The sequence below is a fragment of the Manacus vitellinus genome, unplaced genomic scaffold (assembly GCF_001715985.3).
Source record: "Manacus vitellinus isolate BGI_N305 unplaced genomic scaffold, ASM171598v3 scaffold_76_pilon, whole genome shotgun sequence".
NCBI classification, from domain to species: Eukaryota; Metazoa; Chordata; class Aves; order Passeriformes; family Pipridae; genus Manacus; species Manacus vitellinus.
In genome coordinates this window covers 1,382,150-1,394,186 of record NW_021940796.1, presented here as the reverse complement: position 1 = coordinate 1,394,186, position 12,037 = coordinate 1,382,150, and the positions used below count along the sequence as shown (strand labels likewise).

At 56.7% G+C, this 12,037-nt stretch overlaps 1 protein-coding gene across 1 annotated transcript in view; it reads right to left on the bottom strand.

The window, feature by feature from the left end:
- Window positions 1-3,890: 3,890 nt before the first annotated feature.
- The window catches only part of HNF1B (HNF1 homeobox B), a 21,918-nt gene continuing 13,771 nt past the window's right edge, over window positions 3,891-12,037 (bottom strand). Inside the window, exons 8-11 of the mRNA XM_029964622.1 lie at window positions 9,352-9,484; window positions 9,051-9,242; window positions 8,476-8,594; window positions 3,891-5,740 (exon numbers count right to left, since the gene is read on the bottom strand). Coding sequence (XP_029820482.1) covers window positions 5,720-5,740; window positions 8,476-8,594; window positions 9,051-9,242; window positions 9,352-9,484 — 465 coding nt within the window. The 3' untranslated portion in view covers window positions 3,891-5,719. The remainder of the gene's footprint in view (window positions 5,741-8,475; window positions 8,595-9,050; window positions 9,243-9,351; window positions 9,485-12,037) is intronic.

Below are 12,037 nucleotides of genomic sequence, written 5' to 3'. Positions count from 1 at the left end.
GTTCGCACCAGGTGTTTAACCTGACCACACGCAGTGAAACCAGACTCCTTCCTTCCTCCAAGTGTCCGTCCCTAGTCCCCAGAGGACCCAGGGTGGTGTCTTGCCCATCTCCTCCGTGTGGGAGATCTCGTCACATTCACAGGGGGAAGGAAAGTGAGAGACTTGGGCGTCTGCCTGTGAGGGACCTTTAGGGAGCAGAGGGTGTGGAGCAGCTCAGGAGGTTTGCTGGGACTGCTGTGGTGGGTGTGCAGGGATGGACCTGCTGGTGCTCACAGGTGGAAAGGCAGCCCTGGCTCATCCCTAGGGGATGTGGAGCACTGCACACATTGGCCTGTCATGGCAGAGGGTTGGGATATCAGGATATCAAGGCTCCCTGGTGAGCTCCAGATTTGCAGGTCCCTTGGCTGCTGGGGGAGGCCAGTGCAGGGCAGTGCAGTAGCAGGTGTGGAAGCCACGGCACTTGGAGCTGCAGGAGCAATCAGAGATGCACTGGAGCAGGCAGAGAGGTTTTCTCTGGACACTGAGTGCATTTTAAAGTGTTTGTCCGCAGTGCATTGGTTCAGGACAGTAAACTCTTACAGTGCTATTCTGCTGGTCTTTATGGCTCACAACTCTGCCCCCATCACATTTTCATGGACTTGTGAAGACCTCCTGTGAGCACATCATGGACACCCCATGGCAGCAGGAGTCAGGATCAACACCACACCCCCGGCACAGGGATTCCTCCGGCTCCACGTACCTGCTCCCGCGGCCAGACCGCAGCGAGGAGCTGGCAGCGCCTGCAAACAGCCCGGCCTCCCAACACAAGCACTTTCTGCATTCCTCTGTGTACTCCTCAAACTCCGCCACCAGCCCAACCGAATCCTCTCAAAGGCTTCAAAGGGCAGAGCCTGTTTGCTGTCCGCAGGGAATGACAATGCTTTCCCTTTTGACCTGTGGCGCAGGACGGCAGTGCTGGGCAGCCGTGCGCGGGATGCACCGGTGGGGAGCACAGCCCCAGCCTCTGCACAGCCCCACACCACTGCTGCTGCTTTTCCTGCTGAGATTTCCAGCAGATCCAGCCATCTGGCTGGACTGGCAGAACGAGTCTGGAAAGCCCGCGCGTTGAGCCGGAGCTGTTGCGCAACTGCGCGTTACCCACACGCTCAGTAAAGCTGCTGGAATTGCTCCTTGTACTTCGGTGAGTTTGGAAAGGCTGGTGCCTTCCTGGCCAGCAGGACATCTGCTCCCCCACAGGGATTACCTGGGACTTCCTCAGCAATCCATGTTTCCTGCCAGACGATGTGAGCTGGCCTGGCTGCAGCCCAGCCAGCACCAGAGCCCTGGGATGGCGGTGGGGTCCCAGCACTGCCCTGGCAGTGAGGTCTTCACCCTCACCAGGCTGCTGTAAAGCACCTGGGGACAGGGGCCGCAGCACCAGGTGCCCCAGAGCTCGGCCAGCAGCCAGCACACAGTGTTTCCCCTGGACAGGGTTTCCCTGGCTCTGTTCCTCCTGCAGTGATAGAGGTGACACACACCACGGAGCCCCAGTCCCCAGGCACGGCTGCAGCCCCTGCCGAGGGCTCCTGCTCATGGTTTGATAAAGCCTTGTCATGGCCCCTGGGGCACGTGGAGAGGGTGGCTCAGCTGGTTTTGACCCAGTGACTTTGCTGGCAGCACTGAGGATGCTGCAGTACAAGCAGGAGGCAGTCAGGGCACGGGATTTACCCACCAGGCAGGTGTCACCGGCTGTGCACGACTGGAGGTAAAGGAGAGGTCACGCTCCTGCCCAGCCCTCCCACATCCACCTTCACACCTTTCAGAGCTTCCCCATGCCCTTCCCCTGACCCACAGCCTGTGCAGAGATCCACTACAGCCCTGACCCTCACTGTTACCCCTTGGCCTTGGCCACGCTGGGATTTGGGGGATTTTTCCTTTGCACTCACACTTGCACTTCAAATTAAATGCAGCCCTGTCCCTTTGCCCTGCCAGGAAGGAGCCTGCAGTTCACATGAAGACAGGCTGCTAAAGCCTCATGGCAGCCTGTGGATCCTCACGTGCAAGGAATTCCCTTATAAGCAGCTTTGAACTGTAAAACAATCACTTGGCTCTGTAAAACTGTATTGGCCATAAATGAACTTTGTCATGGCTCTGCTGGTTTCTTTGCTCCATAATAACTGCATCACGCGCAAACACAACGTGCCCAACAACAACAGGAGGAAAAAAATACCTTCCAGGAGCCTCATTTGACATGGCACTGTATTTTCCAACAACTTAATGAGGTAGCCAGGGAACCTGCAGGAGCAAACACCCCACCCAGGGCTTCTCCCAGCAGGGTGAGGTCTGGCCGGGGACAGCCCAAGCCCAGCTGCTGCAGAGGCTGCTCTGGAAAGTAGTTTGGGGTGGTATTTACCACCCAGAAAGGTTTTCTCAGCCAGAGGGTTAAATCCAAATCGGGGATCCTTTCTCCCCATGAAGGGATGTGTAGCACCCACAGCATCCTTAGCAATCCACGGGGCTTTCTCCCTTTCCATCTCCTGCCATTCAGGGTGAGTGACAGCACAAAACACACTGTTGGGCAACTTCATAAATTCACAAAAGTGAATTTGGGAAAGTACCATCTGTTCTTAATCATTTGTTGTACTCACGTTATCGGCTTTATCCTGTCTGCTTTATCACACTCTGCTCCAGTCACCTACTCCACCTGTGTCTTTGGATGGATCCTATGCCCTTTTCCCCAGTTTTCTTTTGGCTCAGTCCCCCCTCCTTCACCAGGTCCCTCTCTAGTGGGGTCAAATCTCAAAGTCTCCTTTTCCCAAGGTTTCCACTTACCTTCCCTGCAGAGCTTTCTGGAGAGCAGCACTGCTCCTGAACCACTTATCCAAGAGTGCTTCACACATAGCTTTCACACCCTGAGCTCCACCCTTTCAGCCTGTGACTCTCTTAAAGCTGGTGCAGAAATCAAACCCCAGAAGGCAGCACTCCCCTCGGGGCATCAGCTCAGCTGCAGCAGGTTATCTGGCACTCAGGGGCTTTGGAAAGGACTTGCTGAGCAGGAAAGTGCCAAGAGGATCTCAGAATAAAACACACATCTTGTCTCTCCAACTTTTGCTAAAAAAGAGCATCACTTCCACATCTGCCTGAAAGGGACTGAGCAGTCTTCATGACTCCAGTTTTTGTCTGGGGCAGCTAAAATTCACAAACATACTCCATGGGAATGTTTTTATTGGGGTGTCCTGCTCCAGCTGTAAGGGTGAGCGCCAGATTTCTGCCCGAGAACCTTTCCCACAGCAGCCCACACTAAACTTCTGAAAAACATGAGTGCCAAACCAAAACCAGCCATTTTTGAAGGCATTTTTAAACCCACACCTGCCCTGCACTGTATCTTAAGCAGGGTTCCACCCTTTCCCACTGCTGTGCTCGGAGCCACTCAGCTCTGTTACCTCTTTACAATCAAAGGTCTTCAAAAGCTTTTCAGCCACCAGAGCACACCCTCCTGCCTGCCCCTCGTGCTTTACTGACCACCAGCTCAGCATCCAAAACGGATGGGGCTTGGCTTTGGCACTCAGGTCCTAATTGGTTTGCTTAACAAACTGCTGCTAAAGTTAGCAGAGAATGAGGAATAAACTGTGCTGGACTAAGGGCAGCATCCTTAGGGCATCGTCAGGAGGGTGAGGACACGGGTCTCCCCACCTCCCAGAGCCTCCTGCTACTTTTGGCTGATACCCGAGGATTCACAGGAAACACTTGATTCCCCACATCCAGGCAGGTAAAAACTGCAGAGATCAGCACTGCAAGGGACATCAGGGGGACATGTCACTGCCACCAGCCTGTGTCCCTGCCAGACCAACCTCTGCCAAGCCACCGCAGGTGATGACTGTGGAGTCTACAGACCACACAGCAGCAAGGACTCGGAAGAAATGGTGTTTAATTATGGTATACATTAAATTAAATGTCATTCTGAATATTGGTCTCCAATTCCTGATGACTTCTTATTCACCATAGGACAACTCCTCTCAGTCCCAGTGTGGGTGAGGGTCCCACTGCACTAGACATTGGACAAACAGAGCCAAAGAGACTTTCTCAGCCCAAAGAAATCATCCGGTGTTTTTCTTTTTGGCAGTGGTCATCAGTCCACGGGCACTTCTGCTGCTCTCCATCTCTCTAAATCCCTCTCAGCAGTTGGCACACGCTGTGAAGTTCATGAAGATTCAGCACAACTGGGAAGCATTAGATCCGTTCCCAGAGGGGAGCAGGTACAGAGGAGCTCATTCCACGGTGGGGAGATGATGCCTTTTACAGCTTCCGTGGCTTTGGGAGGTAGGACTCGGGCCCCCAGAATCCTTCAGGGCTCTGGTGTCTGTGCTCAGCAGGTGCCTGAGGGGCTGGGATGTGGGATCATTCACAAGCTGGAGATCTTGCTGTGGAGCTTTTCATCCAGGAGCTGCTGCAGGGTGAGACAGGGCAGGCAGCTGGAGTGTTCACACCACAGCCCAAATCCCATCCATCCAGCACCTCGGTGGGGACTGCTCCAGGACGAGAGCACCGTGTGTATTGATGAGGGTGGAGACAACAAGGCTCATCACCAACTGCTAAAGGTGGAAAGAAGCCACCTGTACTGGCCATTTACTGGGGCAGGAGCTGGGCACCCAAACCCTTCTGCACCCCGAGGGAGGACTAAAGGGAGACAGTCTCTGAACCCCACCTGAGGAAGATTCCACCAGAATTTCTTGCAGCCTCATTCACCTCTGTAGCACCAAATGCTACAGGCTCACCTGGAAACTGCCAACGCTGAACACTTCCCCACAGGCTGGATGTGCTCACCAGGCTGCTGAGTCCTCCCCCACCCCACCAGAGTCCGTCTGAGAGTCCTCAAAAGCAGGAAAGTCGTAGTGGCAGTTTTCCCCACATGGATCATCCAGGTCCTGCCAGAGCTCTGCTCAGCTTGTCCTGTGCCCTTCCTTCTCATGGGATGTCACCGTGCAGGGGACACGTGTCTGCCTGTCCTCCTGCAGAGCAGAGCCCAGTGCTGCCTGAGCGGTGCCCTTGCCTAGGCCCAGCATTTGAATTCACTCATTTAAAGGGAAAACAGAAATACAAAACCAAACCCATCCTCAGCTCTGACCTTTACCAAAAAAAAAAAAAGGCAAAAAACAAATGGGAGAAAGAGAAGAGATTCTGGACCAATATATACAGATGGGGAATTGCACTTAATTACAGTAGTTTACATCCATTGGACAAAATTTACTTCTTTTTTATATAAATCTCTGTGTATAGGAGTGGGGAGGGGGGAGGATGGAGCAGACTGTACCTCTATTTACAGTTCAATTGGCTCAGTTCAACAGCACATGCAATTCCTCCCTCCAAACGCCAAGTAACAGACCCCAGTCCCCCTCAGTCCGTCGGGTGGAGGAGTACAAACAACTTCAATATGATCCATCTTCCCCTTCTGCCTGTTCCCAGCACAGCTCGTGCCTGGTCCCTCGGGAAAGCCAGCGGCCTCTTGGAAGGCGAATACTTAAGAATAAAAAAATCCCCAAGACACGTCTTGGAAATACTGTGTGGAGGGAAGGAGAGGCTGGGTCCGGGCTGGCTCCGGGTCGGGCTGCCGGGCTCCTCGCTGCGGCGCTGGGCTGTGCTCTGGCGGGCGGCTCCCCGGGCTCGGAGCGCGGCTCGCCTCCGGGATGTTGTGGAAAATAAGATCCCGTTGCTATGTGCAAAAGCAGCGAGGTGTGGAGCATCACCAGGCTTGCAGGGGACACTGTGGAGGGAGAGAGAGAGCGGCAGGGTGACCGGCAGGCAGGGAGGGAGGCAGGAGGAGGAGAGGGCAGCACCGCGGAGGGGGGTCGTGGGGGCACTGCGATTTGGAGGCATCACCTCTGCACCTCTGGCCGCCTCCTGCACCTCCCTGGACCTCGCTGGTGCCACACAAGCTCGGCCCCAAGCCCTCCCCAGCACCCCCGAGGGGGAGGCAGTGGGAAAACACTTTCTGAGCCAGCTATTGCCACCCCCTCCCAAAAATAATAAAAAAGGGCCTGATTGTGCCCAGGCTGTTGCAGAGATTGTGCCAAGAGCGGCCCGGCGTGAGGCTGAGCTTGGCTGGGGTGGGAGTGGGGCCGGGGCCTCATCTCTGTCCCCCAGCATTGCTGCCACCTCCAGGGAAGGAGCTGAGCACCCACCACCACGTCCATCCCACCGCAGCGGCCCCTTCCCCATCCCTCGGGGTCCCCCCAGCCAGCAGTGGGTGGGGGGCTGGGGGCCGGGTGACCTTGTGGGCTGGAGCACACAGCAAACATCATGAGGCGGAGATAAGGAGACGCCAGGAGCCTCCCTGACATGTCATTAGGGACAGGGCTGTGGCTATCAGGTGTTTGCCAACGTAATAAACATGGTGGCTCGGCCTCAAGCGTTGTCAAAGGAACAGGGAGGTATTTGCTCCTTCCAGGTCTAAATAACAACATCTGATAAGAGATCCACAGCATGTGAGGGGAGAGCTGGGGGGTGACCAGGGACCTCCCTCCAGCCTCTGTCCCGTGGCAGGACTGGGAGCAGCCACCTCCACCACAGAGAGTGTTTTGGGGTCTGGTAGGGGCTGTGGGTACAGAACTGCTGCTGGGAATGACGGAAGCTTTGCTTTATGGGAGAATGCCTCTCCTCTAGCAAAGAGGGGGGTGCTCAGGGAGCAGCAGCACACCCCCCAGATTTGGGGTCTCACGTGGGCTGTGAACCCCCAGGGTTTACCTGGGTGCTCCCACCAGCAGCACCAGCCCTTGCCCAGCAAACTGCATCCCGAAAACTGCAACTCCCTGGGGATCCAAGTGACCCTTCTGGCCTCTCTGGCCACCTCAGATGAGCCTGTCATGTCAGGAATCCTTGTGCCCAGCAGTGCCTGCTTTATGCCGAGGCAAAGTGTGGAAGGAGCCAGGGGATGGCCCCCAGCATCCAAATCACCAAAATTATTCAGGTATTTGAGCCACTCTGGGGAGTAAGCAGCATTTAGTCCCCCCTCAGCTGTCTCTGTTGCACTTTCATTCACCCCTTGCTAATGAAATCAATGACCACTGAGAAAGAAATCAATGGTCAAAGATAAATTTTTCCAGATTTAACCTGGACATCAAATGGTTGGTAGGAAAAGAGACCCTGAGGGCTGGGAGACTTCGCTGGGCAGGAGACTTGTGTGGGGGTACAGATTCTGCCCTGGCACTTGCAGGACTGGCCTGTGCTTGTTTATCATGTACAGGGGGGACAAAGGGGAGGTGGGTGCCCCTTTGCCACAGCAGAGAAAGGGTCCTGACCCCATTTTCCCCCTCCTGAGCCGCGAGACCTCCTCCTGCTTTAACTAAAGTGCCCAGGAGGGACAAACCCGCGGGACCCCCCACCCCGGGCGGCACAGTGTCCAGGCAGGGCGAGCACGGCATCCGGGCAGGGCACCATCTCCCTGCCAGGGACATTTCCTGTGTGCCCAGGGCTCTCCAGCCCGGCATCAAAGGCAGGAGAGCTCGATTAATCAGGGGCAGTTCGGGCTGAGCGCGCAGCAGATGGGCCGATAACGCCGCGCCGAGGAAATGGTGCTGGAGGGGTGGCCATGCCTGACCGACTCACCCCGAGACCTGCACAGCGTGGGACCCCTGGGGGAGGGGGTTTATCATCCCTTCCCAAGCCCCCCAGACCCCTCTGGGCAGCCCCTCTCCCAGTGTCTCCCCTTTGCAGCCCCAGCCCCTTCCTTCATCCCCGCTGGGCACCCAGAGGGGGTCTCACAGTGATCCCACGGGGGGAGTCTCCCAGCAATCCCACGGGGGGTCTCCCAGCAATCCCACACTGTATTTACTCTGTGCTCATTGCAGACATTTTTTTCCTGTCCCCTGTCAAACCTTGGTAAGAAAGTTTATCTGAATGCAAGTTCAAGGCTCCCTCTTATTTATCTAGCGATCAATAAGGGCCACATATTTCCCACAGTCCCCAGAGCTGGCTCTCAGAAAGGGACTATTGTCTGAGCAAAGCCTCGCACACCTGATTTGAACCAGGATAAGTCCGGTCTTACACCTGCACTGGGCAGATGATAAAGGTTTATGGGCTGGGGGGTCAGGGCACATCAGAACAACTCCTCCACTTGACTCCAGCCAGGGTCAATCCCCCCAGGACACAGGCAGCAGAATGTGCTTGGTCCGACTTTCTCAGCCCAGTTTGTATCCCAGCAGGATGCTCCCACTCTCATGCAGGTGCCCCAGGGATGAGCACAGCCTGGCTGGTACCACCAGGCACTAAGACTAAGCCCCAAATCCCCATCACGCCACTCGCAAGCAGGTTTTTTGGAGCCCGTGAAGGGTGTGGGATGGGGTTCTCAGCACCAAGGGCTCATCCTCAGATGCCCATGCAGGTGCAGCACAGGCAGCAGGATGGGGTCTCTGCTACTTCCACCCCTATGCCCAGAGGGGGAAAAGCCCCATTCCATCTTCCCACTCCCACCCACCTCAGCCACCTCTGCAAGGCCATTACCTGCTTACTGGAAGACATATTGGTGAGTGTGCTGATGCTGCTGGTATCCGTCACCACCATCGCCGAGGGGAAGCGGGAGGTGTGGGAATACTGGGGAGGCTCCTGTTTGTGTGCATACACTGTGGAGAGGAGGGAGACAAGTCAGGGAACAGCCCCCCACTGCCGTCACAGCAGGGCAGAGCAGTGCTCTGCACGGCACAGCACAGCAGAGCCAGGCACCAGCTCAAGGCATCATGGAAACAGGGATGAGATGAAACAAGTCATGGGAGGAACCCACCACTTGCTTCCAAACCACTGCATTCTCAGGTGGCAGCTCACCCAAGCAGCAGCTCACTCGGGGAAAGAGAGGGGACTGAAGAGCTGCGGCTGGATCAGGTGGATGGCACAGGAGAAGGAGAGCGTGAGGCTGGATATGACCACCCTACACTACTGAGCATCTCGTGGGCTGGTACCCACGGGAGAGGGGCAGCAGCCAGGGGTACCAGCTTGGGCAGGGCAGAGCACGAGGAGAGCACAAGCTTGTTTCCCATCTGAGTTAATTTTCAGGGCCCTCCAGAGCTCCCCCCGACCCTTACTGTGAGAGTTCTGCAGCTGGGTCACGGTGGCCATGAACGGCTGCTGTGTCATGTGGCCGGGGGACTGCTGCATCAGCGGCTGCTGGTGGGGGCTGTGGAGCTGCTGGGAGAACTGCACGGGCTGCAGGGCTGCCAGGCTGCCAGCAACGCTGTTGATCACGGGCACGCTCTGCCCCTGCGAGGTGTTCAGGCCTGGGAGGAGGGAGAGAGCACAACGGGGTCGTCAGTGCAGGCAGGAGCAGGCAGTGTCCCCCTCCCCATCACGGGAGGGGGGGTGGAGGTGAGCTGGGGGTGCACTTACTCTGTGCGATGGCCATGACTCCCGAGAGCGGCGTCATGATGAGGTTCTGGGACTGCTGCGGGTTGTGGTGGGACAGGCTGTGGATGTTGGTCAGGGTGCTCACCGGGGGCAGCCCACCCCCCGAAACGGAGATCTGCCAGAGAGGAAGGTGGGACAGGCACTGTCAGAGCACAGCCAAAGGGGTGCTCCCCCCTCCACTTCAGCAGGGAGACTGGGGGGGATCGGCAAAGCCCCCTCCCAGAGGTGAGCAGGCACAGCCCACACCGCCCTGGGGTGCAGACCCTGCTGAGGCACCTCAACTTCGTGTTAATAAACAGCAAAGCAGCAGCAGGGAAGGACTGTGCTGGCACTGGCTTCCAGCTCCATCAGAGCACAGCACCAGGACATGGCATATCCTGAGCCTTGGCCATTTTATTCCCCAGGCTCTGGCCCTTGGGGACAACTGAGGACTCTCAACACTCATTAACTTCTAACTGTCACACTTGTAGGGGAAAGTGGGACACAGGAACTTGGGAAGGTGAAGAAAAGAGACAAAAAGCAGATAAAAAGGGCCTCATGGTGGTGATCTCAGTCACCAAGCTGGCAGGATACTGGTGAGACAGGGTGGGTGTGCTCAGCCAGAGCCAGAGCCCAGGATTTCGGGCCAGGATTTAGGGATCAGGCACAAAGGCACTTGGTGTGTGCTGCCAGGACTGGAGCTGGTCCCCAGGACCAGTGGGGGCTAAGTGCCTTAATTCTTTAATTATTGTACCTTCTCCTAATCCCTCTCATTAGCCCTCTCACACTGAGAGACCTCGATCCCAACTCAGAGCCATCCCTGTGGCCCTTCAGGTGACATTTCTGGACACCAGCTCCGAGCACCTTGTTTATTTTCCACATGTGAGTCGGAGATAGCAACTGAAACAAATCCATCAATAAATTCCAAAGCCCGGGAGTGACTCATATTTCCTGATCCGGTATTTTCCACTTTCAAAGTCTCTTCAAGGCCAGGTTACACCACACTCGGCTGCACAAGTCAAACAGCTCAAGGCAAGCACACGCTGCTCGCCCGCAGCCCCGGCTCCTTTCACGGGGTGTTTAGCCCCAGAGCACTGCACCTGGACTGTGCATGACTGGAAAAGACCCTCCAGACACTGGACCCCGAGGAGAAAACCCTCTGGCACTACCACAGCTAAGGGAAACACTGGAGCATGACAGAGTGAGCCACCAAGGATTTCTGGAGCCTTAGTAAGCTCTTTCCTCAGAGCTCTTTCCTGAAAGATGCAGCAACTTCCTTGGCAGCTCCTTGTTTCATGTGGGGCATTAAAGGCACATGTTTACTTACTAGAAACCACAGCCTACAGCATATTTCTATTAAATCACTTGCAAGCACTAGCTAGCCCTGCCTAAAGATCAGAGATAAGCTGGCAGGGCTGTGCTGTGCCGTGCTCCTGCCGGTCCCCGACGGGCTGGGCAGTGTCTGTGCCGCAGGGATAACTCAGCAGGGCTGATCCTGCTCCACGCCAGCCACCAAGTGGCTTCTCCCAGTTTAATCTGCTCCCTTTCTTTCTCCCGTGCTGCCCAGCCCCTTCCAGGGGTCCCTCCCACTGATCCCAGTGGCAGGTGGGTGCTGGCAGCCTCTGCCGACGGGCTGGGCAGTGTCTGTGCCGCAGGGATAACTCAGCAGGGCTGATCCTGCCCCACGCCAGCCACCAAGTGGCTTCTCCCAGTTTAATCTGCTCCCTTTCTTTCTCCCGTGCTGCCCAGCCCCTTCCAGGGGTCCCTCCCACTGGTCCCAGTGGCAGGTGGGTGCTGGCAGCCTCTGCCACCCAGCTTGGCATTGCCTCGTCCTCGGGGACCCCCACCCTGGCCACGTGGTGCTGCTGCCGCCACCACCTTCATCCCTGACTCATTTTATGGCTTCAAGGCTGAGGGTTATGAGGCTCAACACACCCCTGGGGCGATATGGGCGTGCTGGGGCAGAGGGAGTGGGCTGAGGGGGCTGTGGTTTCGCTCTGAAATGCCCCCCCAGCTTGGTGGGGGACACTTGGCTTTGCAGGGTCAGTGTCAGAGCCTGAGGGGCTGCACAGAAGGGCTGCACCCTCACCAGCCAGAAGGAAAGGCACACTGAAACAGTGCCATAGCTGAGGGAGGGGACAACGAGCCCTTCCACGGCCACCTGGCTGTGCCAGGAGACCGACCTGACGGCCCAGGAGGGCCAACCCTCTGAAAATGGAAGTGAAAACCGGGGAAGAGCCGGCTTGGCCCCGTCACCCAGTGCCATGTTTGACTTTCGATTTCAGCAGGAAAGAAAAACTCCTCCCAGAAAAGCAGCAGCTGCACACAAACCTCTGCCAGCCTGGATGGGCCGTGCCCTCCTATCACATCCCATCCCATCCTGACCCCAACCCCTGCACTCCCTCCTTGCCCTGCTCCTTCATTCACTCCTCCAAAGGGCTTTGCACCAACCAGGCACCCAGAGGAAGGGGCACCCCAAGTGCTTGGGCATTGGAAACCCAGCCCAGCTCTGCCATGGCCCTGCAGCACTGGGTGGGGAGATGTCCAGCACCAGAGGGACACTGATATCCCATCTCCACTCCTGCCATGCTGCTGTTTGTAGCTCTGCCCAGCAAAGCCCCTGCAGCAGAGCCCGGAGGACATGGGGAAGGGGATGGGGAGAGGCAGGAGCTCCAGGGCTGGAGCCAGC